Source organism: Ammospiza nelsoni, chromosome 11 (assembly GCF_027579445.1).
Source record: "Ammospiza nelsoni isolate bAmmNel1 chromosome 11, bAmmNel1.pri, whole genome shotgun sequence".
In the NCBI taxonomy this organism is placed as follows: domain Eukaryota; kingdom Metazoa; phylum Chordata; class Aves; order Passeriformes; family Passerellidae; genus Ammospiza; species Ammospiza nelsoni.
In genome coordinates, this window is record NC_080643.1 from 7204474 (window position 1) to 7226865 (window position 22392).

The 22392-nt window shown below is 45.8% G+C and overlaps 1 protein-coding gene across 15 annotated transcripts in view; it reads left to right on the plus strand.

Moving 5' to 3' along the window:
- CADPS (calcium dependent secretion activator) overlaps window positions 1-22392 on the plus strand; it is a 203412-nt gene that overhangs the window by 59916 nt on the left and 121104 nt on the right. For all 15 annotated transcript variants that reach the window (XM_059480072.1, XM_059480074.1, XM_059480081.1 and 12 more), the window contains exons 4-6: window positions 8499-8579; window positions 12794-13030; window positions 15314-15435. In XM_059480072.1, coding sequence (XP_059336055.1) covers window positions 8499-8579; window positions 12794-13030; window positions 15314-15435 — 440 coding nt within the window. The remainder of the gene's footprint in view (window positions 1-8498; window positions 8580-12793; window positions 13031-15313; window positions 15436-22392) is intronic.

Below are 22392 nucleotides of genomic sequence, written 5' to 3' on the forward strand. Positions count from 1 at the left end.
GGAATCTGTTGTGGATTTTGCTCAGCCTGTGAGCCAAGTGATTTTGTTATTCCCTCAGCTCTCATGCAAGGTCACAGCATAAACCTCAGTTGATTCCTTTGCCCCTGCAAAGCAGCACAGGCAGGTACCAGAGCATTTCCCAGCTTTGCTGGTTCCCAGCAAGAGCTCCCTTGTTTTCATCCACCTGTCTTAACAGTTTTCTCAGCATTTGGGCCATCAGTCCTGTCAGAGCTGCTTTTCCCTGTTGTTTTTCCCTATAAATTCTCTGGAAAAAGAGGGGCATGCAAAGGGTGTGCAGCAGGGACAGCAGTCTGACCCCATGGGTTGCACACATGCATCAATTTTTTTCTAGTGCCCTGAGTGCTGCTCTGCTGCCCTTGATTTCCATAGATCCTTGATTAATTATAAGAAAGAGAGGGGAAGGGATTCAGCTGTAGGTTCCATATGTGTCTATTCCCATGGGTTTATTGCTGGTAACATCTGGTGGTACCTTCATTTGAAGTGTGAGTGCAATTTTTACCAGGTTACAGAGCAGAATGCAAAAAAAAAAAAAAAAAAAAAAAAAAAACCTGAATTCCATGAGAATGCTTTAAGAGTGGCAAGAGTGGCTTTTCTCTTTAATCTCTTCATTGATGTTTTTCCTAATTTCTAAAAAGAACTGCAGCAGCTGGCTGACATGAGCAGGTACTGGTGCTGCAGACTTGCAGTCATGGTTGAGCTCTGTGTCACATCTGGATTCCAGCTGTATATTTTGCACTTAAGTCTTTTCTGCATATAAAGGGTATTGTCCTTGGTGAAAGCTTAAAGGGAAGATTGAGGGTAGGCTCAGATGAAATGGGATCAGAGAGCAGGCTATCACCTTATTTTCTCAGAATGCTGCCACACAGAAAGCACCGAGGGACTTCAACAATAGCAGAGACTGTAATGCCATCCTCTGAGTGTCCAGTGTATTTTCTCTAACTCTCTAAGCAGAAGCCTCATGCCCTGTTAGCAATTTCAAAGGAAAGAGGTCATGCCTTGCTGAATGTAGTTTGAAATAAGCCACATTTCCTCAGAAAGCAGGAGATGACAGTGTTTCTGGCAGAGGAGCTGTCTGGAAGAGTCACTGTGCAGCTACACTGGGGCCTGACCCAGCACCCAGCACATGTGTCTCATCCTTAAATCCATGATCATGGAAGTCTGCTGCAGAGGACTGTGCCATCCTTGCTGGCATCCCAGCCCTCTCCTTCAGGCTGCCCATGGGGTTCAAGGGTGGTTGGTGCTGCTCCCTCTTCTCCAGCTGTGTTGTGTCCTGGCATGTGCTGAGGGCTGAGGTAGTCCAGCCTGGACTGGGATGGATGTGTTGGACAATTAGTGTTTTACTTGGCTTTAAATACAAAGAATAATTAGTGAAGCAGTGTGAAAAAGAGCTCTCCACCCACTGGGGATGGAAAAGCTCTGTCTGGAGGCTCTATCCCTACTGAGCTCTAGGGAAAGATAATTGAGAGACAGTGGGTGAAGCCCAGGGTGGGACTGGGGGAAAGCTGGTGCTGGTGCTGTCATGAGCACAGTGCACAACCATCAGGACAACACTGCTCTGTTCCTGCCCTGCTCCCCCCATCCCCAGGGTGCTGGGATCCTCGTCACACACAGCCCCTGTGAACCCCTGGGAGCACAGGGATGCAGGCACTGCTCCAAAATGCTCCCCAGCAGCCTGGCTGCTGCATTCTCATGGTGCTCAGGTGTGGAAGGGGCTGGGACAGCCTTGGCTGGGGGACTAGGGCAGACAGACAGACACCTGGGGGTGGTGGACAGATGGACATCTCATCCCTCTGCTCCAGCTGGAGCAGGTTGTAGGCAAACAACCCTCCTGCACACACTGGGACAGCAGAGCAGCTTGAAAGCTTCAGGTAATAATATTTCACATGGAGAAGGTTGTTAATGACAGGGGATGTGATTGACTGCCTTTTTCTGCTGCTGCTGTATTAGCTGTACTTAAATCAGCTCACATTAACTGCAGTTATATTTAATGCTCTCTGTCTACATGGCTGAATATTTGGATTGTTAATTTTCAATTGCAAATTGTTTAATTATGTCTGAACTTTTCATAAATATTTGGAATGTGAGTTAATATTTTCTATTACGTGCAATACATGGTCTGGAAAAAACTGAATGTTCTTTGTGCTGTGCTCTGGGTCTGGCAGTGTCCTCAAAGCCTCAGTGCTCTCTTATCTGCAGTTTCTTGCCTTCACAGCTGATGTGTCAGAAATTGAGGTCTGTAGCTGGTGCTGTGTGTGTGTTATGGTCAGGAAAGCCATTTAGGATTCATTTGGCTCTGTGACAAGAAGAAAAGGAAATGTTTGTTGTCTGCATTGTGGTAACATGGTGAAGTCTGGAGGCTCATGACACTACATGTGTGAATTATTGTTGTGGTCTCAGAGCCTGCTCTGAACACCGGTATGAGATCTGGAAGGCAGTGGTTCCAAGACTAGGAGGAATTTTTAGGGTCTTGAAACCCCAGGGCCCCGAAAGCTCATCCCTGTTTGCCCATCCTCCTCTGCCCAGGCAGAGCTGCATGCAGGGCCATGGTTTGAGCTGAGCAGAGCAAAGCCAGTGCAGGCCTGGGAGCAGCAGTGCCATGCTCTGTGCAGAGCGAGCTGGACTGTCCGGCCATGTGGCAGGAGCTGCTGCTGCCAGCCTGAAACATCTTATTCTCTAATTGTTGTAGCGTCTGTACACAGAAATGATGTATCCTACATTTAATATGGACAAATAACAGCATTTTCTCTATTGTGTAGATGGTTTGCTGGGCTGACTGTCCCCGCCAGTAAGGGGACAAGGATGTTGCACCCCATGGGAGGACTTGCCCCACCTGCTGAGCTCTCCCCATACCTGGTACCTTGTGCTGCATTCCTCCTCCTCTCAACTTAAAGAAGCACTGCTCTTAAAAGCATCACATTTTTGCTCCCTCTGTTTGTTTCTTCATAGTTATGCCTCTTTCTGCTTTTCTGTGTCTCCTTCAATTCTTCTCACATCCTTGATCCTTAATGCAGGTGCCAGAGCACCTCACAAGGGTATTATGTGAGGTTAGATCCCACATGACAGCTCTCAGCTCCACATGGCCCTTCTCAGAGATGCCAGACATCCATTTTGTGCCACTGGCTCTTCATGGGCAGAATAGGTGCTGTTGGGGGGATCAGACAGTAAGAGAGGTGGTGGATGCTCCCAATTAGTGAAGCTAGAATTCCAATCCATATTTATTTTTTCAGATTTTTTTCTCATGTTGTTGAATGCTATTATTTAAAAAAGAGGTGGCTTTTCTGAAATGCAGTGATAGATTAGATAGAATTGATATGGCTAAGGATTGATACTGCTTCTGTTCAAAACCAGGGGATTCTCTCCAAGGTACACTTCTCTGAAACCTTTGAATGATTCAGAGCACAGATGTTTGAGCACTGCCCTAAGAAAAAGCGAGGAATTGACCTTTTAATTAGCACAATATAGTAATTTAGCATAGCAATACTGATTGCTTATTAATCATTTATAGTTGTTGTTGTTATGTATTGATCAAAGGGACTTGGAGATGTGATGTTTCTGCTCTGGATTTTGATAAGCTGATACCAATTAGTGAGCAGCATATTAGGTGCCTGTCAGAGGGACTAAAATAGCTGCATCTTCAGTGGAAGGCAGTTTGCTTGCTTGCTGTAGGAAGGGGTCTGATGGTGACCTATACAGAGATTTCTGGAGAAGTGTGATCCTACTCACAGGTGGGACCAGCAGCTTCAGCTCCCACCTCCACCACAGGATGCCATCCACTGAGAACATGTAGAACCTCTTTATGTGCTGGAAATTTGCTGCCTAGAGGTTTAATTATCCTGGCTGCTTTCTCCCTGGTCTCATGGGAAAGTTTGCTGCATCAAACCAGTGTGAAAGACATCAGCCTGTTCAGGAGGTTGGTCTCTTTAGATCTCTGGCTGTGATAAATCTGAGCTTCACAAATACAAAAATGAACTGTAATGAGCAGGACTGCAATCTTTGCTATCCTGGTCCTTGAAAAGTGGGAGTCATAAACTTCTCTTTACATTCCCTCTCCCTTTTTTTTCTGCTGATTTAGCATATAATAGAACCTAAACGCTGCTGTTTCATGGCCAGTTTCTGCTTTGCCAGTTTTTTGTTCAGAGCTTTCTGCAGAAAAACAATTATTGCATAGACACCATTGGAGATGTTCCCACATCTTATTCTGTCACATTTAATCCTGCTGAGTGTCAGGGTACTGCAGCTTTGCTGGGCTAGGTCCTCATGCAAGTTGCTTTAGCTCCAAAAGCCAAAGCCTGTTTTGAATTAAGTGATGAATGTGTCTACCATTAAGCTTTTAATCAAAGATGAGGATTTGAGGATATGTAGATCCTTCTTCCATCATGGATTGGGATGAATTAATTACAGCTGATTCTAGCTTTAGAAGTTACTTGGAACTCAATAGTAGTTTATTGCCATGTCTAGGAAATTCAGTTGATTATCTTTGCATTAACTGATGGGAAATTCAGCCTATGATAAGGAAACACAGACAAGTTAAATGTAGCTCAGGCAGCATTGACCAGCCAGTGCTCCAGTTTCTGTGATGGTGCCATAGCTCAGTGTATCTGCCCACACGCCCCCAAGCATCCTTATGCAATGCCATAAGAAGATGGCATTAAGGCATGCTCAGAGGTCAGAGCCTTGGACAGCTTTAGTTTTCAATCCCTTTCAGTGGCATACACCTTGCACAGATGATCTTGCAGAGGGATTTGCAGGGTTCAAAAGTTCCCTGGCCACAGATGGAAAGGGCGTGCCTTCCCAGTGGATGTGCTCTGCCATCCCTTTTCTTAACAGCTTGCGAAGCATTTGCAAAGGCAGGAAGCACTTTTTTCTTCCCCTTCCTGTTTTGCTGAATCTGTTCTCTCATTTACCTTGATTCATCATTGCACATAAATCTGGAGGTATCTTTGCTCAACCTGCTGGAAAGATGCATGCTGGGTTCGCTTGTCTCAGCTTTCCTCAGCCCTATGGAGCAGCTTTGCAAAGCTGTGCAGAGCTGTGGTTGTAGGCAGGCTGGGAACTGAGAGGGCATGGAGAGATATCATCTTTTCCTGCACTGGATCCAGGCCTGGCACCTGCCTGCCCTTGCCATGGCACCGGCTCGTGCTGGGTGATCCATCAGCACTCTCAGATGAGCTGTGAGTACCATGCTCTGCTGGAAAATCATCTCAGTTCATGGCATAAACAGCTGTCTGAGACAGCGCTCAGGCCATGGTGAATCCAAGGGTGAAGCTCCTGACCTCTCCTGGTGGAGCAGGGTTGGTCCCAGCATCCACAGGCAGATGTAATGGGTGAGAGCCTGCACAGCCCTGGTGGCTGCTGAGGCACAGAGATGAATTGCAGCACTCTGAGACTCACACTGAGGCAGGGAGAGGCTGCTCTACATCCCAGGGAATGCTTTCACCAAGGAATCTAGTGCAGCCCTAAAGTTTGTGAAGCATGAAATAAGATTTCTCTTTAAGAGAGAATCATCAGCCCTTACTGAATTATCCAAGTCCTTTCTATTGTTTTAAATCACCCTCCCAGGACCCCCTGAGTGCTCTCATGCAGAAGGCATTCATTAGATAACCTAGGAGTTTGCTGGGATGGCAGGAGCTATCCCAGCACCTCTCCACAGCAAACAGCAACTGTGCAGCAACTGAATTATGGAAATGACTGAATCCCTGCAGTGTAGCCTGTTTTACCTACACATGAGCAAAATAAGGTAATCTCCTCCCCAGGGGAGGGGCTTTGTCACATTTTGGGGTGCTGCAGAGCAGTCTGTGACATTGACATGGAGCATATGTGCACACATGGTGCCACTATGTCCTGCCTCATTGCACTTTATCTCCTAAAACAGCAGCTTTATGGTAAGAAACCACGGGCATCCCTGCCATGAGTCACTTTGGAGGCCATGTTTCTTTCAGATGGAGCACTCCATGATGCTGTTGCCACATGTTGTGAGTACTCCTGGACTGACAGATTCATTATTAATTGATGTGGCTTATGAATTTTTCAGTGTTTTCTCACACTGTGCATCACAAAATGAAACCACCTTTTATGAGACAAAGATCTCTCCTAAAGCCCTACATCAAAGCTGCAAAATTGTCACCCATATTGTGATCTTGTTCAGCCTTCACCACGAGCATCTTTGCTTTGAAATACTTAATCAACCATTTGCTGAGCTACAGAGCTCCTGGCATGTTAAAGGATGAGTGTCCTGAAACTTTCTCTTTGAGGCATTTGGCACCTATAACCATGCACAGCATATGCATTTGGCTGCAGTAATTATTTTAGGAGAAATTAAGCCAGGCTTAGAAAGGGTTTGAGTAGACATCTGCCCTGCAATGTCTGCAGTGCTGGTCAGTTTTGGGTTCCTTAAAACATAATCTACACATGGTTTCTAATTTTTATTCTTTTGCTTTAGAACTGTTACACCAATGTAGGTAATCTCTGCAGGGCAGGCAGAGAGAACTAATGTGGTTGTGGGTAGACATATGAAAACATCTAATTTACCAGCAGGCAGTTGGGTAATGATCAGTTGAGAATTACGAATTATGTAAATCATGTATTTGTGGCGTGCTGCTGAAGAAAAGCCCAGTGCATATGACAAATCATGTATATACTAAAATCTATTATACTTTTCACATTTAATTGACTGGGGCAACCTTATGATTTATATCTTTGCTTTATTCGCAGCACACACATAACATAGTCATAATGCAGAACGAAACTAATTCATTTTCTCTTTGACTTCTTAAATCATTTATGTATTTGGCTGTCAAGTACTTGAATATAAAGTGGGCATGCATGTGGCAGATAATAACTAGCTGATTCTCTACTTAAGAAATTGAGTTTTAATGATATTAAGGTCTGTGTTGCCTTACTTGGTCTTGCTCAGATGGTATGCCTCACATTTGCACCTTTCCTTATTTCACAAGCAAAGTATATTTTATGGGTACCAGCATTACTCTCTTAATGGCTCTATATAGTGTTATGGCTGTGTAAAATGTACTCTGCTTGCTCTGATGGCAGCAGGAGCCTTTCCCAGGCACAGGAGTCCTTCTCAGGCACAGCAGGAGACGGTGGCTGAGCTGTTGAGTTGCTGTCCTTAGTCACAAGAGATCTGCTGGAAGGTGCCAGGAGGACAGGCAGGGGCTGTCTCGTTAGTACCATTCTGTAGACAACAAGAAGAAAATGTTATTTTGGCTACTACAGACTAGGATTGCTTTCCCAAAGATCAGTTTTTGTTATGGAGCTATCATGCAGAATCATTGAAATTACAGCCTGGAAAGATTTTTTTGTTTCTTTTAAGTACCAGGTGACTTGGTACATCGCTGCTTAGTCTAGGGAAGCACAGCTCTGGAAAGCAATACCTGACCCACTCAACCACAGCCACAGAGACTGCCTAGGCTGCTTCTTGGCTCCTAACAAAAATCATCTTCTGCAGTCAGATCTTTCCCAGACACCTGTAGCATCACTGGAAAACATCTGCACAATCAAGACAGTGCAGAAAGCGTGAGGCACTTTGTTGGCTCATTATCATACTGCAAAATCAACCCTCCTCCACAGCAGCATCCTCAATTTCTAAATTTAGCTCCTGAGTTATTTTGGGTAGTGTGTGATTAACCTCAATTACTGTAGCTCAGATAGAATTCAAATAATGCTCCCTCTTTCAGAATTGCAAAGAAATGGAAATCTGGGTCTGTACATTTCCTACCCTTAATAAAGCAGCTCCAAGAGGCGCTTCCAGAGGTGCAGGAAAGTTGTGTGGTACATTTGTTCATGGAGAAACTAACAGGGGCAGCTGATCCTTAAAGGTGCTGGTAATCCATGGCTCTGTGCTGGTGCTGGGATCAGGAATATAAAGATGAACCTCACCAGCAGGTTATGTTGTGCAGCTGGTGTGAATGAAGCTGTTGAAGTTTCAGTGGATTTGGATCACAGTCAGGACACCTTGTAGTTTTCCTGAATTAAATGCATAACAAAGGCTTTCAAAAGCTAATAAAAAATGTATTTTCCATCAATCTTAGCCGTAGTCATTTTTGGCTCTCTGGACAATCCATGGTGAAGCAGCGTGTGTAGCAGACAAGGAGATGCTGTGGAGAGCGATGGGTCGGGGGCAATGTGGTGTTTCATCTGATCCAGTGAGCACCAACAGATGAGCTCATCATTCATCAGGTTGAGAATCAGAACTTTTGTCATCACTGTAGCTGTAACTTTCCAGACTGCCTTAGGGTGAGGATGCTCAGCCCCAGGAGGCAGCAGGGCAGGCATCAGAAACTGTCTTGGGTTGGTGAACTTTGTGTTTGTCCTTTGTGGGAGCTTCTGTTCCAGAATGTGGCCCCTCACCACTCGCTCTATCAGCAATGTAGCACAGGTGGTCAGCCTGAAGAACTGAACTGCTCCTAAAGGTGTTTCATTGGTTAATTTTTCACCTTGATTTGCCTTTTGTTTTTCTACAGCTGGACAACCCTGATGAGCAAGCAGCACAGATCAGACGCGAGTTAGATGGACGTCTCCAAATGGCAGAACAAATTGCCAAGGTAAAAACAAAAGCCTACTGTCATCAATAACCTCTTCATTTAGGAGTATACAAGGAGTTTGATGCAGCCCCCAGGTCCTGTCATTCTCTTACAAGTTTCTTCTCACAATAATTAGTGGTTAAAAGTGATCGGATTTTTAGCTGCAAACAAACAAGATGAAGCTGTTCTGATGTGCATTTATTGGAATGTCCTGATGAGCTGGGAGAGTTTAGGTTGCTGAAAAATCCCTTGTGAATCCTCAGAGGTGTCACATTTCTATGTAGACAATAAGGTGGATAATCATGTGTAAAAAAGGAGCCAGGAATCATCCTAATGGGATTTGTGTTTTTTGCTGGGCTGATAAGAGCCACAATTTCCTGCCTGTAGGGAAATGCTGCCTCAATAAAGGTCCTTCAGATGTATTGTCCCAAAGAAGCTCACACTGTGCATGGGAGCAGTCAGGCCATCACTGCCCCCTGCAGACATTGCTGCTGTTTGGAGACCTCCAGACAGTTTTGATAACCAAGCACTCAGCTGATCTCCCTGGAGACCCTTCTGGAAGGAGCATCTCCCAAGGAGCAAATCACACCTACACACAGTGGCCTCCAATGGACCATAGATGATGGAGAGGATCCTGTTGACATCAGCATGGCCAAGTTTTCTCCTTGCCTCTAATCAGATGCTCTGAGTCACTGATAAAGCCCTAATGGGGCTGAAGTAATTTGGAATGATCTATCTGGCTGTTCTTGATAATCAAGAAACCATTACTACAAGGCAAAAAAAATCTAATCACAGAGACAAGCTCAGTCTAGGGGCCTGCCTTTCAGCAGCAGTCCTCCCAGCATTGAGCTGGGCCCAAATTAGGATTTTTTATAAGATGGGTAATATTAGCACTGTTTGCAACGACACTGATATGCCTGGATGTGAAAAGCAGAGCATATTGATTCATAGTCAGGCGTTGACAATGGTGCTGGTGGAGCCTGCACAGCTCCTCCTCACTAACACCTCTGTTAAACATCTTGCTGCTGTTTTGTCTTTGGGGACATAGGCTCTGATTTTCCCCACTTCACTGATAAAATTAGTGAGATGGCCAAGGACCACATGGCCAATCAATGGTGCAGCAAAGCAGCAAACTCACTGGGGCGCTTTTGTTCAGCATTTGGCCCTTTGCCATTTCATTATTGTCAAGAAAAGCTACAGTATTTATTTGCAGTGAAATGTCAGCCTCTGCACTGAGCACAGCTGCTCTGGTTCTGAGATAGGTGGACAGGCCCTGAGAAAAAGATTGCCTGGTTTTGTTATTTCATTTTCTCTTTATGATATGTAGAACAACAATATGCATGATTCAGTAGCAGCCAGGAGAAGCTGCAGCATCATGAATTATTTTTTTGAAAATGAGAATTTTCCATTTCCATTCTTCCCCCAAGGATGCTGAAAACAAACCATGACACTGCTGGCCATCCAAGAGAGAGTCAGGGGGAAATTCCTCAACATAACCTGACATATTTCTGTGCAGAATTCAACATTCAAAATACAGCAGTGCAGCTTGGAGGGTGGTTTAGAGTAAAAGGGACTTACCTGGGTTTCAGTTGGCAGCTAGGGATATTTTATCTCCATCATGGTACTGCAGCAGACTTTCCTTTCAGAATGTCAGGTCCCACCAGCATCTGTCTGCAAGAAACCTTGTTCATTTAGATCCATGAATACCATATTTTGGAGGCATGTAAATGACCTTTTGAATCTTGTTCTGTAGCCTCCTTTCTGGGCAAAGCTGCTTTCCCTGTAACAGAGGGCAGGTTCACAATTCAGCTCAGTGAAAGGATAGCATTTCCTTTTTTATCTCCAATTTGCAGCTTTTAATACGGATTTGCTACACAGGGAGGCTTACAGTGCTTGTGAAACCAGCACTGAGGTGTCTGTCTTGGAGATTCCATCCTCGAGGCAAATTAATACCTCGTTGTTAAATTAAGAAATTCACACTAGGACATTTGCACTTCAGAGGCAGCAAAGGCTGTGGAGTCTTACGGGACCAGTGGCTCTGCAAGGCTTCATCTGAGCTGTGTTGTGACCTTGAACAAGGCACTGTTGTGCCAGCTTTCCTGCCTCTGCATGCCAGGACACAGCTGTGGGTGTTTTTGCCCTCCCCTGTGCCCAGGAGAGTGCAGCTCAGCCCAGCACTAGGGCAGTGCTAGGCAGGGTCTCCCACTGAGCCCAGCTCCATCAAAGCACATCAGCCCAGCCTTGGAGCCAGGCAGCTTGAGGATCACACTCTGTGGCAAGCAGATGTTTTAGAGCTGAATCTGGACAGGCTTTTCAGTCTGTGTGTTATACTTTTCCAGCAGCTAAATAGAGCAGCATTACAGCTGAGAGCTTAGTGATGCCAAGGCAGACATATATTTTTCTCTGCAGTGGCAAGTGCTCTGCTGTTCTGTGGTGCCTTTTCCCCCTCCCAGTCACCTGGCTTCAAGGACAAGGAGGAGCACGTGTAGGAGCAAGTAAATGAGACCTGGTGGTGATACTGGAGTGATGTGTCTGTCTGGGGCTGGAGCCACTCTGCTCCAGCCTGCTGGACAGGTCATTCCTCAGTGTCCTACCTCTGCCTGCCTCCATGCTTGTGCCTCTCCCTGTTCCTGATCCTCTCTCTGCTCCCAGTACATGGGGAGGTGACTGATGCCCTTTCTTGCTGTTGTCTGCATCTCTTGATAGTTTCTTACTCCAGACTTCCCCCAGCTTTATCTGCAGTCTGATGGGTGACTTCAGACCACGTCTGCATCTCTGCATTTCCAACATCAGTTAAACAGTCCCAGTTACACTGTTATGCATCACTTCAAACTACATTTTTAGTCCTAATACAAGTTGCTAGTGGCACACAGTGAAATGTCCCAGTCCTTGCTGCACTGCTGAAGAGGTGTGTGAGGGCAGTGCCAAAATTGCAGTCCCTGGAGAGATGGATGACAGCAGGGTAAAAAAGCAATAATGTCTGAACATCATTGCTGCAGCAGTAGTTCTCAAAATCTATGAAACAGTGGTTTGTTTTTTTTTTTTTCCTAGGGGTGACTTGCAACTTGTATAATGCACAGACAATACAGGAGGCTGATTAGGTAGTTTATTTTACTGTAGGTCTAATTTACATGAGGGAATTACTTCCCAAGGTTGAGGCTGGAAACAGATGACCATACTTCAGCTGCTTGGTGTGAGTGCTGCTGTGAGCTCTGCTTGTAGTGATCTTAAGGAGTGATGCAAAAACTAGTGCAGAGGAGAACTCTTTCAGCAGCCTGGTGGCAGTCTTCTAGAAGAAACATGACCTTATTTTCTTCTCTAGCATGCATTTTACAAATGGCTTTTTACAATGTTGTGAATTGCCACTGAGACTGTTTGCACATCAGCCTCGTGTTCCCTGGCTGCAGCTGCTGCCTCTCTGTCTTACACCTTGCACAGTGCTTGTAACCCACTGAGAGACATTTGAATCCTGAGCAGATTCAGGCCATGGGAGGAGTTGTCAGAAGATGCAGGGCTCAGGCTGGTGATGGGCAGCAGTTCAAAGCTGAGAATATAAATTAGGGAACATCATATTTTGCTCTCACTGTCACCCTTGGTTTTAGAGTTTAAATTTCCCGTTGACAGCATGCAGCACTGGAAAGTCTCACAGTGAAAAGTTGTCTTCTTGGGGGGAGGCTCTGGCCTTGGCAAGTAGTGGAAAGGATTTTTACTTCTTCTTCCAGTGAGGACCAAACATTCCTGCCCACACATGGCTGGTTTTCTCCCTTTGGGCTCCTTTCACAGCTAGAAACCTGATGAAGCAACTGCTCAGAAGTGTTTTAAAAAGAGCTGGCACAACTGGGAGACTGAAAAACAGATTTGTTACTGTCAGCATCCTCTGAATCCTTAGTAAATTGCTGTTGGTCACAAAGTTCAGTTGAGATCTGGCCTGGAGTGTTTGTAATTGAGGAAACTGCCATCCATAGGAAAAAGCCGATTTGCAGATAAGAAAGTCAGTGAAATGCAAGTGCATGCAAGATACAGGAAAGTTGGACAAGTACCAAGTAGTAATTCTGTGAGAAACTAGCAATAATGTTTCTACATTACTCAGGGGGAAGCTGTAATTTGTCATCTGGTTTGTAGGAACTCTCTGCTCACAAATCTCTGCAGATGCTCTTGGGGGATTCTCCCAGTGCAACAAGTGGCTGTTGATTGTCACAAACATTAATTCTGTTGTGCTTGTTTCCACATCCAAGGAGCGCAAGTTTCCCAAATTTGTGTCCAAAGAAATGGAGAACATGTACATCGAGGAGCTGAAGTCATCTGTCAATCTCCTGATGGCCAACTTGGAGAGCATGCCTGTGTCTAAAGGAGGCTCTGAGTTCAAGCTGCAGAAGCTGAAACGTAGCCACAACACCTCAATAATTGACATGGGAGAGGAAAATGAGAACCAGCTCTCCAAGTCAGACGTCGTGCTGTCATTCTCCCTAGAGGTAAGCTACGTGCACACAACAGTGTGCACAGTTCATGAGAGTGAAAAACACAGCAGCCAACTCTGCTCAGTTCAAATTTAGGTTAGGTGGAGAGAGGTGAGTAGAAATCACTCTCTGTTTACTGGAAGCTTTGCCTGTGATTAAACACTGTGTCCTTTCTGGTGTCACAGTACCTTGTTGGAGCAATCTGTGTGATGTGCACTGTCTGGCATTTTGTGATGATGTGTATCAAATGGCTTAGAAATCTGCATCATTAACTGATCTCTTCATGCAGTTTGTTACTGAGTGTAGCCCAGTAACCCTGAGCCTGCATTGTCCCCAAAACCATTACAATCATGCAACACTGTAAATATCAGCATCTTAAACTATTGCCAGCTAGAGGGGTTGCTGCATTTCCCTGCGAGAATTGCTTCCTCTTTGAAGAATTGTGAAAAATCCCTGGGTTTGAATTCACCCAACAGATTGGTGTGCAGTTTGTGTGGATATCCTGTGCTGTGCTGGGTTGCTCTGTGCTCTCTGTTGCATGCTGCCTTTCTGCTCAGTGCTGTGTTGAGCAGTTTGTCTGTGCAGCCCAGGGGAAGGCAGGGTGCTGCTGCTGCCTCAGTCCAGGAGCGGTGTTGCTCTGTAGCTGTTTTCAGCCAACTCAGTTGTTTTGTGCAAACACATTTGTGGTCTATTTGTGGGCATATTTACTTCAAGGAGTCATCAACTCACCCCTACAGAATTGTTGTTGTCTGTCAATGAGTGGGTTTATGTTACATTGTCAAAACAACTACCAGGATGGAGTCAAAAACGTAGGATGCAGAAAAATCAGAAAATTTTGGTTTTGTGTAGTTTCCTGTTTATTTCTCTTCCTAGGGAGTCTCTTGTTATACATATCCTGTTAATGCAAAACTTAACAACCCTGGTTGTCCAGTCTCAGAATTTAACTCATTACGTGTCTGAAGCCATCTTTATAGTATTCAGTTCAGTCTTATTTAAAACTAGGGCTGTGAACCCGGAGATGGTGCCTTCAAGAGCAGCATCAAATGAGGCTGACTTCCAGGCATTCCATGTGGAGGAGCAGGGAGCTATCACAAAGCAGTAGCTCCATGTTGCAGAAGCTGTGCAGTGTGTGCAGCTGTGTGTGAAGGGCCACCCCTACAGCAGGGTGTCACAAATGCTCTGCTCCAGCTGAACCCCACCTGGTGGGAAGGCAAAGCCCAGTGAAGCACTGACTCAGGAGCTGGCAGGTCTGGGCACTGCTCAGTGCACAAAACTCCTGCTGCAGGAAAGCTTTTACCGAAAATGTGCACTCATTAGAGGCTTTGTGCAGCTCTGTATGCCAGGGACAGGATCCTCAGCTCCAGACAGATCAGAAGACCTGAGGAGAGGAATTTTAAACCCCTGTGTATATACTACATAAATAGCTGTAATAAAACATGAACAGAAACTCCCACAGTGATTCTTGTAGAAATGTTTAAGGTATGTGGTTAATGGGATTAATCACCTTTAAAAAGAAGGGAAAAAAATTAATTACCTGCAAGAAACTTAGGTGGTGATTTCTTAATTAGGAAGATTTTCTATAGGCAAGTGTTTTTTGGGGTTTTTTTTGGTCGTTTTTTTTTTTTTTTTTTACCAGAGCTATAGAGTGGACAAGGGTCAGCAGTTTTAAACTGGAATAGGGTATATCTAAATTGAGTATAAGAAAGAAATTATTTGTGATGAGGGTAGCAGGGAACAACTGGGACATAGGTGTTTCATCCTTGGAATTTTTGGAGATCAGGTTGGATGGAACTCTGAGTAACCTGATCTACTGAAAGATGTCCAAGCCTCAGCATGGGGATTGGACCAGATGATCTTCAAATGCCAACCCCAAACCATTTTATATTAATATAATGGAAATGAATATGGAAAATATGCTTTTAGCACAAGCTGAGTAGTTGTGTGCTTTTTTCCCCCCTGGATTTCAGATATTAAGGCATTTCTAGATGGAGCAGGACTACATCTGTGAAGCTCATCTCCTGAAGCTTGGTACTGCCTGGGCACCCAAGGGTTTCAGAGAGCCCATGTGCAGTCAGAGGGAATCCTGGTCTCCATACAGACCTGGCTGGTGCCACAGTCCCCCCTCAGCCTGGGCAGTGCCACCATCCCTGCCTGCTGCCCCTGAGAGCATCCAGCAGCACTGGAGGACCCCAGCCCAGGCTGGCCCCATGGGCTGAGCAGCCCCAGCGGGTGTGAAGGATGAAATGAATCAATCTTTTGGTTGCTGCCCCTCTAACCTTTCTCCTCCTCTGCCTGCAGGTTGTCATCATGGAGGTGCAGGGGCTGAAGTCGCTGGCCCCCAACCGCATCGTGTACTGCACCATGGAGGTGGAAGGGGGGGAGAAGCTGCAGACAGACCAGGCTGAAGCCTCAAAGCCAACGTAAGCCTTGCTTTGCTCTTTGCTCTCCCCAGCACACTGCTCTGCCCTGTCTCTGCACTGCTGAGTCACTGCACATGGCTCTGCATGCTGAGGGCAGAGGGGACTCTCGGAGGCAGAGGAGAAGCATTCCTTCCTTCCACACATGCAGAGTGTTGTCCTGCAGCTAAAAGTGGCACATAAGCCCTGACTGAGGGGAATGAAGTGTTAATGAGAGGCTTATGTCTCGTGTAGCCATAGAGAGATAAATTTGTGCCTACACATAAGTGCTTTACTAAATAGGGCTGGAGTTAAGCATGTGCTTAGATAAGTACTTGCCTGAGTGTCCATCTGAACTGGTGCCATCAGGTATAGGTACATTATCCTGTCCTCACTGTCAGGGTTTTGGCAGTCCTACAAGAGAGAGAACAGCTGGCAGGGACACAGTCAGGCAGACAGAGGTGGAAGAGAGAATCTGGGAAAAGTTTCAAATTACTCAGTTAAAGCTTTATCTGAGACCTCTCTGGCCCAGTGCTATTCAAGGGCAGAGTCTTGTCCTGTCCTCTTTGACCTCGTCCCCAAATCCTCACTTTTGACCCCATACTTTCTTTTGTCTTACCTGGATGTTGTTAAGCACCTACCAGTAGTGATTGGCCTTCGTTATTTGGAAGGAGAAAATGATGAATGGCTTATTTCCTTTCCAATTTGTGGGATTAGTTAACTTGAAACACTCTGGATTTGAGGCAGTGTTTCTCTGGATGACTGCAGAGATTTCACACTTAAATTAAATTCTGAGTGTGCTTCCTGACAGTGGAGAATTGCTGAGGTGGTGTGAAGCCTCCTCCAGGAGTGGGGAGCAGTGCTCTTGTGCTCATATCCCATTCCCGGTGGTCAGTCCTTAAACATATTTTGCCAGGAGCTTCCCAAGCTCATGGAAGGAAATCCAGAACCCCCTGGCTGCAGGACTGGCAGTGCACAGGCACTGCAGCAGCTCAGGAGCAGTGGGTGCAGGCAGAGACCAGGACAGGCTGCCTTCCCTCTGTCACTGTCCTCTCACAGAGGCACAGAAACCGCTGGTGCCTCATGGCCTGTGCTGCACCAGAGCAGCAGGAATCTGCAGGAAGCTGTTCAAAAACAATATTCCCAATCAGGGAAAGTGCTGCAGCCTGGCTGACTTTTCAAAATGCTTTGAAATCTGCTTTAGAGAAGGAAGGAAGAGAGCTGAGCTTAGAGCAAAATTTCCATGAGAACTTACAATTGTCACTATTTTAGGTATTCTTATTGCTTCAGTGGAGAAAGTTGGGCTCTGTTTAGGGGAAATTGCTACTATTCATACTGAAAAAGCACATTTCTCCTGGGTTGCATGTACTTGTTTAGATTGGTCTGTTCATCCCACCTTTGCTCACAGGATCTGCCCTTCCATGCACAGGTCTTCTCACTGCAAGATGCAGGATCATTTCTATGAGAATTGTTTTGAAAATAAGACCTGCAGGAGTGAACTCTTTAATTGAGTGGGTCTTTTTATTATAATTAAATGTACAGTGTCTGGGCATGAAGCCATCAGGCCTCAAGAAAATGCAGCCAACACTGAGTGCTGTGATGTGATAGAAGTCATGCAAGTCCATCACACTCATCCTCTCTCTGCACTGGCTTCCTGTAGAGTGTGAGCCAGGCTTCAGGACTTCTGGATTGCTCCAGCACTTGGGCTAATACCTATGGAAGTGGTTTAGGAGGGGAGTAGGTTTGATGGTTGAATTCCAAGAGGGTCCTAAGGCTTTTTCTTTCCAGAACCAAAGACCAGCCAAGCTGAGACTCTAGAATAATCTTCACAGAAACCAGAGACCATCACAAAAAGCTTGTCCTCCTTTCCTCTCTGCATTAGAGGTGTTTCTTGCACCTTGCCTCCCCTCCCAGGCACAGCAGCAGAGATACAGGATACCAAAGCTCTGTGAAAGCAATTTACTGCACCTAAGTTCTCTTGAGAAGGAAAGAGAATGAATCAGATGTGACATGTTTGTCATCTTGCTTAATACAAGACTTGAAGGCCCCCAGGTGCTCTGGTGATGAGCAGTGATAGAAATAGCTCAGAGAAGGTTTTGGCGAATTTTTGAGCACTGCTGCCTTAGAAACAAAGGGTTTATGGCAATGCAAAACAGCCTTTGGAGGTGTTAGTTTGGATGCTGACATCAGTCTCACTGAGGTCATTCACACTGTGCTTGCTTCTGTGCTTTTTGTAATAAGCAAACCACCCCTAGAGAAAGGAAGCAGCTCAGTGCAGGCATGAGGGACTTCACTGCCCAGCATCCCAGGATTTGTGTGCTTTGGCAGGGGTGTGCCTGGCCTGGGGCTGAAGAACACTTGGGGATTGTGAGCCTCAGCACTATGAAACTGTGAACACCAAAGCAAGTTACCTCTGTACATCCCAGAAGTTTTATGTCTCAGAGGCTCAAAAAGTGTGGATTAAGCACCTGTGCTCAGAATATGCAGTGAATGCAGATCTGGAATCAGGCAGCATTTTTTAACTGCCAGCCTTGAAACTGAGTGAAATTCAGCTTTGCCATTGTCTGGAGGCTCTACAGGCTACAGAAGGCTAAATTTCTCATAAGCATCAGGGGAGAAAAATTACATTTGAACAGTAAGATTCACTGGAAGACTTTACTTTTCTATGACGGTCCCATGTCCTGGGGTGGAGAATGTTAGGGGCCCCTCAACCTTGTAGGAGATCTTTTTACCTAACTCGTGGGGCTGTTCACTTTCACCTCATGTGTTCTTCAAATGCCAGCCCTCAGCTGGAGCACCCAGTCACAGCACACTGGGGATGGTGGCTGCTCTTCAGCTCAGTGCCATGCCAGGGTTCCAGCCTAGCTTCCACATCTCTAATGATAAAAGGAGTTCACCAGCCAAGGAGGGATTTCCAAATGCACTTGGTCTAGGTCTGTGTGAGATTCTTCTTTCATCTTTTTGGTGCAAAACTGGCAGTTTTTGAGAAGAAATCATCTTAGTGACTTCGGAGCTTAAATCCCATTTGCAGATCTGGAGGGAGGCAGGGTTAGCAGCCCTAAATACCCAGTACCCATCAGATGAGTTGTGTGCAAGGAGTTTGGGCTTTGGGACAACAGTAAACACTGGCCTTCTATTTCTTCTCAGGCTTCATGTTGGATTCCTGACATTTTAAGCCCAATCCCTTCATGTGAGGATTATCTGCCTCAGCACAGATGCAGGGGATGGCACAGTTCTAGAGAAAGCCAGAGCTGAAATAGAAAAGTTCATTTCAGATCAAGCTTGCAGTTTTTTATTAGTGGTGCTTTTAATAAGTTGTGTAAGAAAAAGCTTTTGTGTATTATGCCCTAACACGCAGATGCCTCTAAAAGATATCTCAAATCCCAGTGTGAGAAGGATTTTACTGCTTTTCGTACTGGAACTGCATTCTTGCAGATGTTTGTGGGGTTTGTACCTCTCCCCCCTTCCCTGTGTCCTGGCCTGTGGTCCGTCCTCTGATGTCTCCAAAATGCCCTTCAGGAGCTGTGTCAGTGGTGCTGCTGTTTGTGCAGCCTGGGAACAGGGTTATCAAGGGCTTTGGGTGTAGCACAAAAGACCCAGCCACAACCCCCCTGTCTTGAAGTCTCCAGAGAAACTGCTGGATATATTTAAACAGTGACCTGTGCTTGTGGCAGTGCTCATGGTCAGCATCTCACAGCACCTTTCTCTGATGTGAGCAGAACAAAAGAAAAGGGATCCAAACAACAGCAAGGACCTGTGTGCCTTGTGAATAAATGCTACAGATTCTGGAGTTATTTTGGCACCCAGATAAGTCTCACTCTCTCCTCTATCACAGTAGTGAAAATTGGGTGTCCCTGCATTGAACTGGGCTGAGCCATCTGGGGTAAAAGCAGTAAATACTGGTGGGGGAAGAATCTGGCCAACCTGTCTGTGCATTTGGCATGCCAGGAAGGGACAGGGGTGTGCCCTGCTCCTCTGGAAGTGTTTTCATTTTCAGGTTATCTATCCCCCTTGCAGAGCAGGCTCTTCAGTCCTAGTGCAAGGGTGCAGCAGCTCAGAGAATGAGAGGTGAGGATGGAGCTTGTTGTTTTCTGAAGGAGGAGAAGCCACTTTGCATTGCTTGGGATTTTTTTCCATGTAGTTTTCTTCTGTGTGTGCTGTAGGGCAGTGCTGGAGAAAGGACACTCAGTGGCTCTCATCTGACTGCATGCCACGTCTTACATTTGTCAGGACCAAGGGCTTGAGCCTTGTGCCCTTTCTCCAGAGATTCCCTCTTGATAAAGTAATGTCTTTGGTAAACTTCTAAACCTCTTCCATCTCCTTTCCCTTAGCCACCTCCCTAGGAGACAGAGGTGTCTGGTTTTATCTTTGTGCTGGCTCTGATGCTGCTCCCTGATGTGTTTCAAGGTGCTCTGACAGCTCTGCTGCTTCTCTCTGCTCTGACAGGCTGCCCTTGTTCAGATCCCTGCACCAAGCTTAGCACTCAGCCAGAGTTTTTGTTTCAAATTAGTGTGCCACATCCATCAGAGCCCTCTGTCTGACCGTGGGGAGGGACAGGACCTGCATCCTTCTCCAGTGCTGTTTACTCACCTTCACCTTCTGGGAGCTGGGCACTGAGCAGCAAAGGGAGAAGCCCTGTGGGAAAGGAGGCTGGCAAGTAGGGATGCTTTCTCTGTCTGCACAAGGGGAAAATCTGGTCTTTTCATTCAGGAATCCCCTGCCTCAGGCCGGGGAGTTTGAAGTGGTGCCCAGTGGCTTTGCAAAGAGAGGGCTGTGATGGGAGGGTTCTGTTGCAGTCAGTGTTTTGCTGCTGCCGATTCTTGGGAGATGCTGTGAACACTCCCCTGTGGTAAAATGAGAAAACTCCTTCTGAGATGCATAAATTTCAAATATTCCATAAAATTAATCTGACTCTGCTAAACCAAAGGGGTTTATGTTGATGTAAATGAGAGTAGAGTTTAATTCTTGATGTGCATCCCTCAGTGCAGCTGTTGCTGCCAGGCCTGGTAGGTCTCTTCCAGACATGGCAAAGCTCAGAAACAGGTCCTGTGTGACTACACAATTTTAAGTAGACATTCATATTTAGGTTTGCATGCTTAGCTAAGCCCTGTGTAAGCAGAATTCATGTAAAAAACAAAGCAAAAGGAAATTTTAGGAAATAACTGCTTTTTCTTGCCTTTTTTTCCTCCTCCTCACTCTTCTAATTGGCTTCAGCATTAAATATAAGCTGTCTTAATTACCCACACTGATTGGATTGCTTTTCCATTGCTTCATTTCACAGCTGTGCAGATGTTTGCAGCTCTTTCTCCTTAGGAAATCTCTGGGAGCCTTAGGAATGTGTCAAAGCAGGTGACTGGGTACAGCAAACATCAGACACCTTTGTTTGTGGGGTGCAGTCCTTGCTCCTGGGGTGAGGCTCTGAGCAGAGGGTCAGTCTGCCCCAAGGCATCTGTTGGGGAAATGTCTTCCAGGAGAGGCCTCCAGCTTTGGTCTCTGTGAGCATGGAGCAAATGCCCTGAACCCACGATGCTGCTGGGCTAGGAGGTGAAAATTACAGGGACAGGAGCTTCAGGGCAGTTGGTTTTAGCCCCTGTGTCTAAGGCTGGAGGGTACAAAGTGGTGTCCAAATCCCTGACACAAGTTTTCTTCACTTGCAGCTGCTTAGCATGCCTAGGAGAGAGTTTTCTGATGAGACTGTGCATGACTTTGCACCTGAAGGGTTCTGCTGTTAGCTTGGTTTCACCTGCTCTTCAAGTCCCCTTTTGTGTGACAATATTTCCATAATGCTCCTGAGATTTATGCTGTGATGTTCCCATTTCTGAAAGTGGAGGCTGTGGACAAGTCATTAAGCACAGCAAAAACTGCAATAAAAAGTTATTACCTGAGTGCAAGTATGTGATCTATTATAGGAGGTCTTTGTGCAAGTGATTTACTGCCCTTTTTAATTAGGAATTCAGAACCTTGCCTGATGCTCCCTCATAGCTGTTCTGCAGGATTGGTTCTTACCCAGCTCAGCCACTGTGGGACAAAAATTCTGCTTTAGATTAAGTAGCTGAGTTTTTCTCCAGAATAAAGGCAAGATCCTGTAGGGATTCCCTTACCCTGAGTGTCACCCAGACAGCCACACTGCTGTGGAGGAACCTCCTGGGCTGCCATGGAATACTCTGCTGGGGCTCTGGATGGTGATCCCAGGTGGGACCCTGTTCCCAAAGGTGTCATGTTCAGTCCCTGCTCTCCTGTACCACACTAGAAGCTGTGTTGAAGAATAATGTTTCTTTACACTTACCCCTTGTACTTGGTTTCTTCCAGTATCCAGTAAGTGCAAGCTCTGCCTGTGTTTTCCCTGGCTTTCAGGGCACACATAGCATTGCTTTCACATGGATTCTCTGGTGTCTAGTAAGGGTTGAGCTCATGCACCTTCCCTTTCACAGATGAATGTCTTGCTTTTCTCGCCAGCTGTCTAATTTCTTGAGTGTTCCTATGCACTTGGGAATTATGTATTCCTGTGATAGCACATACATTCAAATTTAAGTATTCCAGAAGGTGTGATGCTGCCCAAGGCGATTTTCATCGACACCCGTCTGCTCCATCACTCCTGTGCCTGCAGCCTTAAATGGGGATAGGAAAAACCAAAAGGACATTGAAATGAGACTGAGACTCCGTGATCTGAAACAGTGCTTCATTAAGGGGAGGACTGCAGAATGCAAGGTCTGAGATACATTCAGTCATGGTGTTTATTGCTCATAGTTGGTGTTCTTAAAAAAAAAAAAAAAAGCCATGCCTTAGTGTAAGTTCAGCACATCATTTGCCAGGGGAAAGGCAGGGGATGAGGCAAGTGAAAGGGCCTAGTTGTTGGTTTATTTATTAAGTGCTGTGTACAAGTAGTGCACATTATTATTTAATGAGGGGTGCTGCTTTTGCTGCAAAGCAGAGTAGGGAGATAGAGGGCATGCTTTAAAGAATTGGTACTGTGCCTGCTCC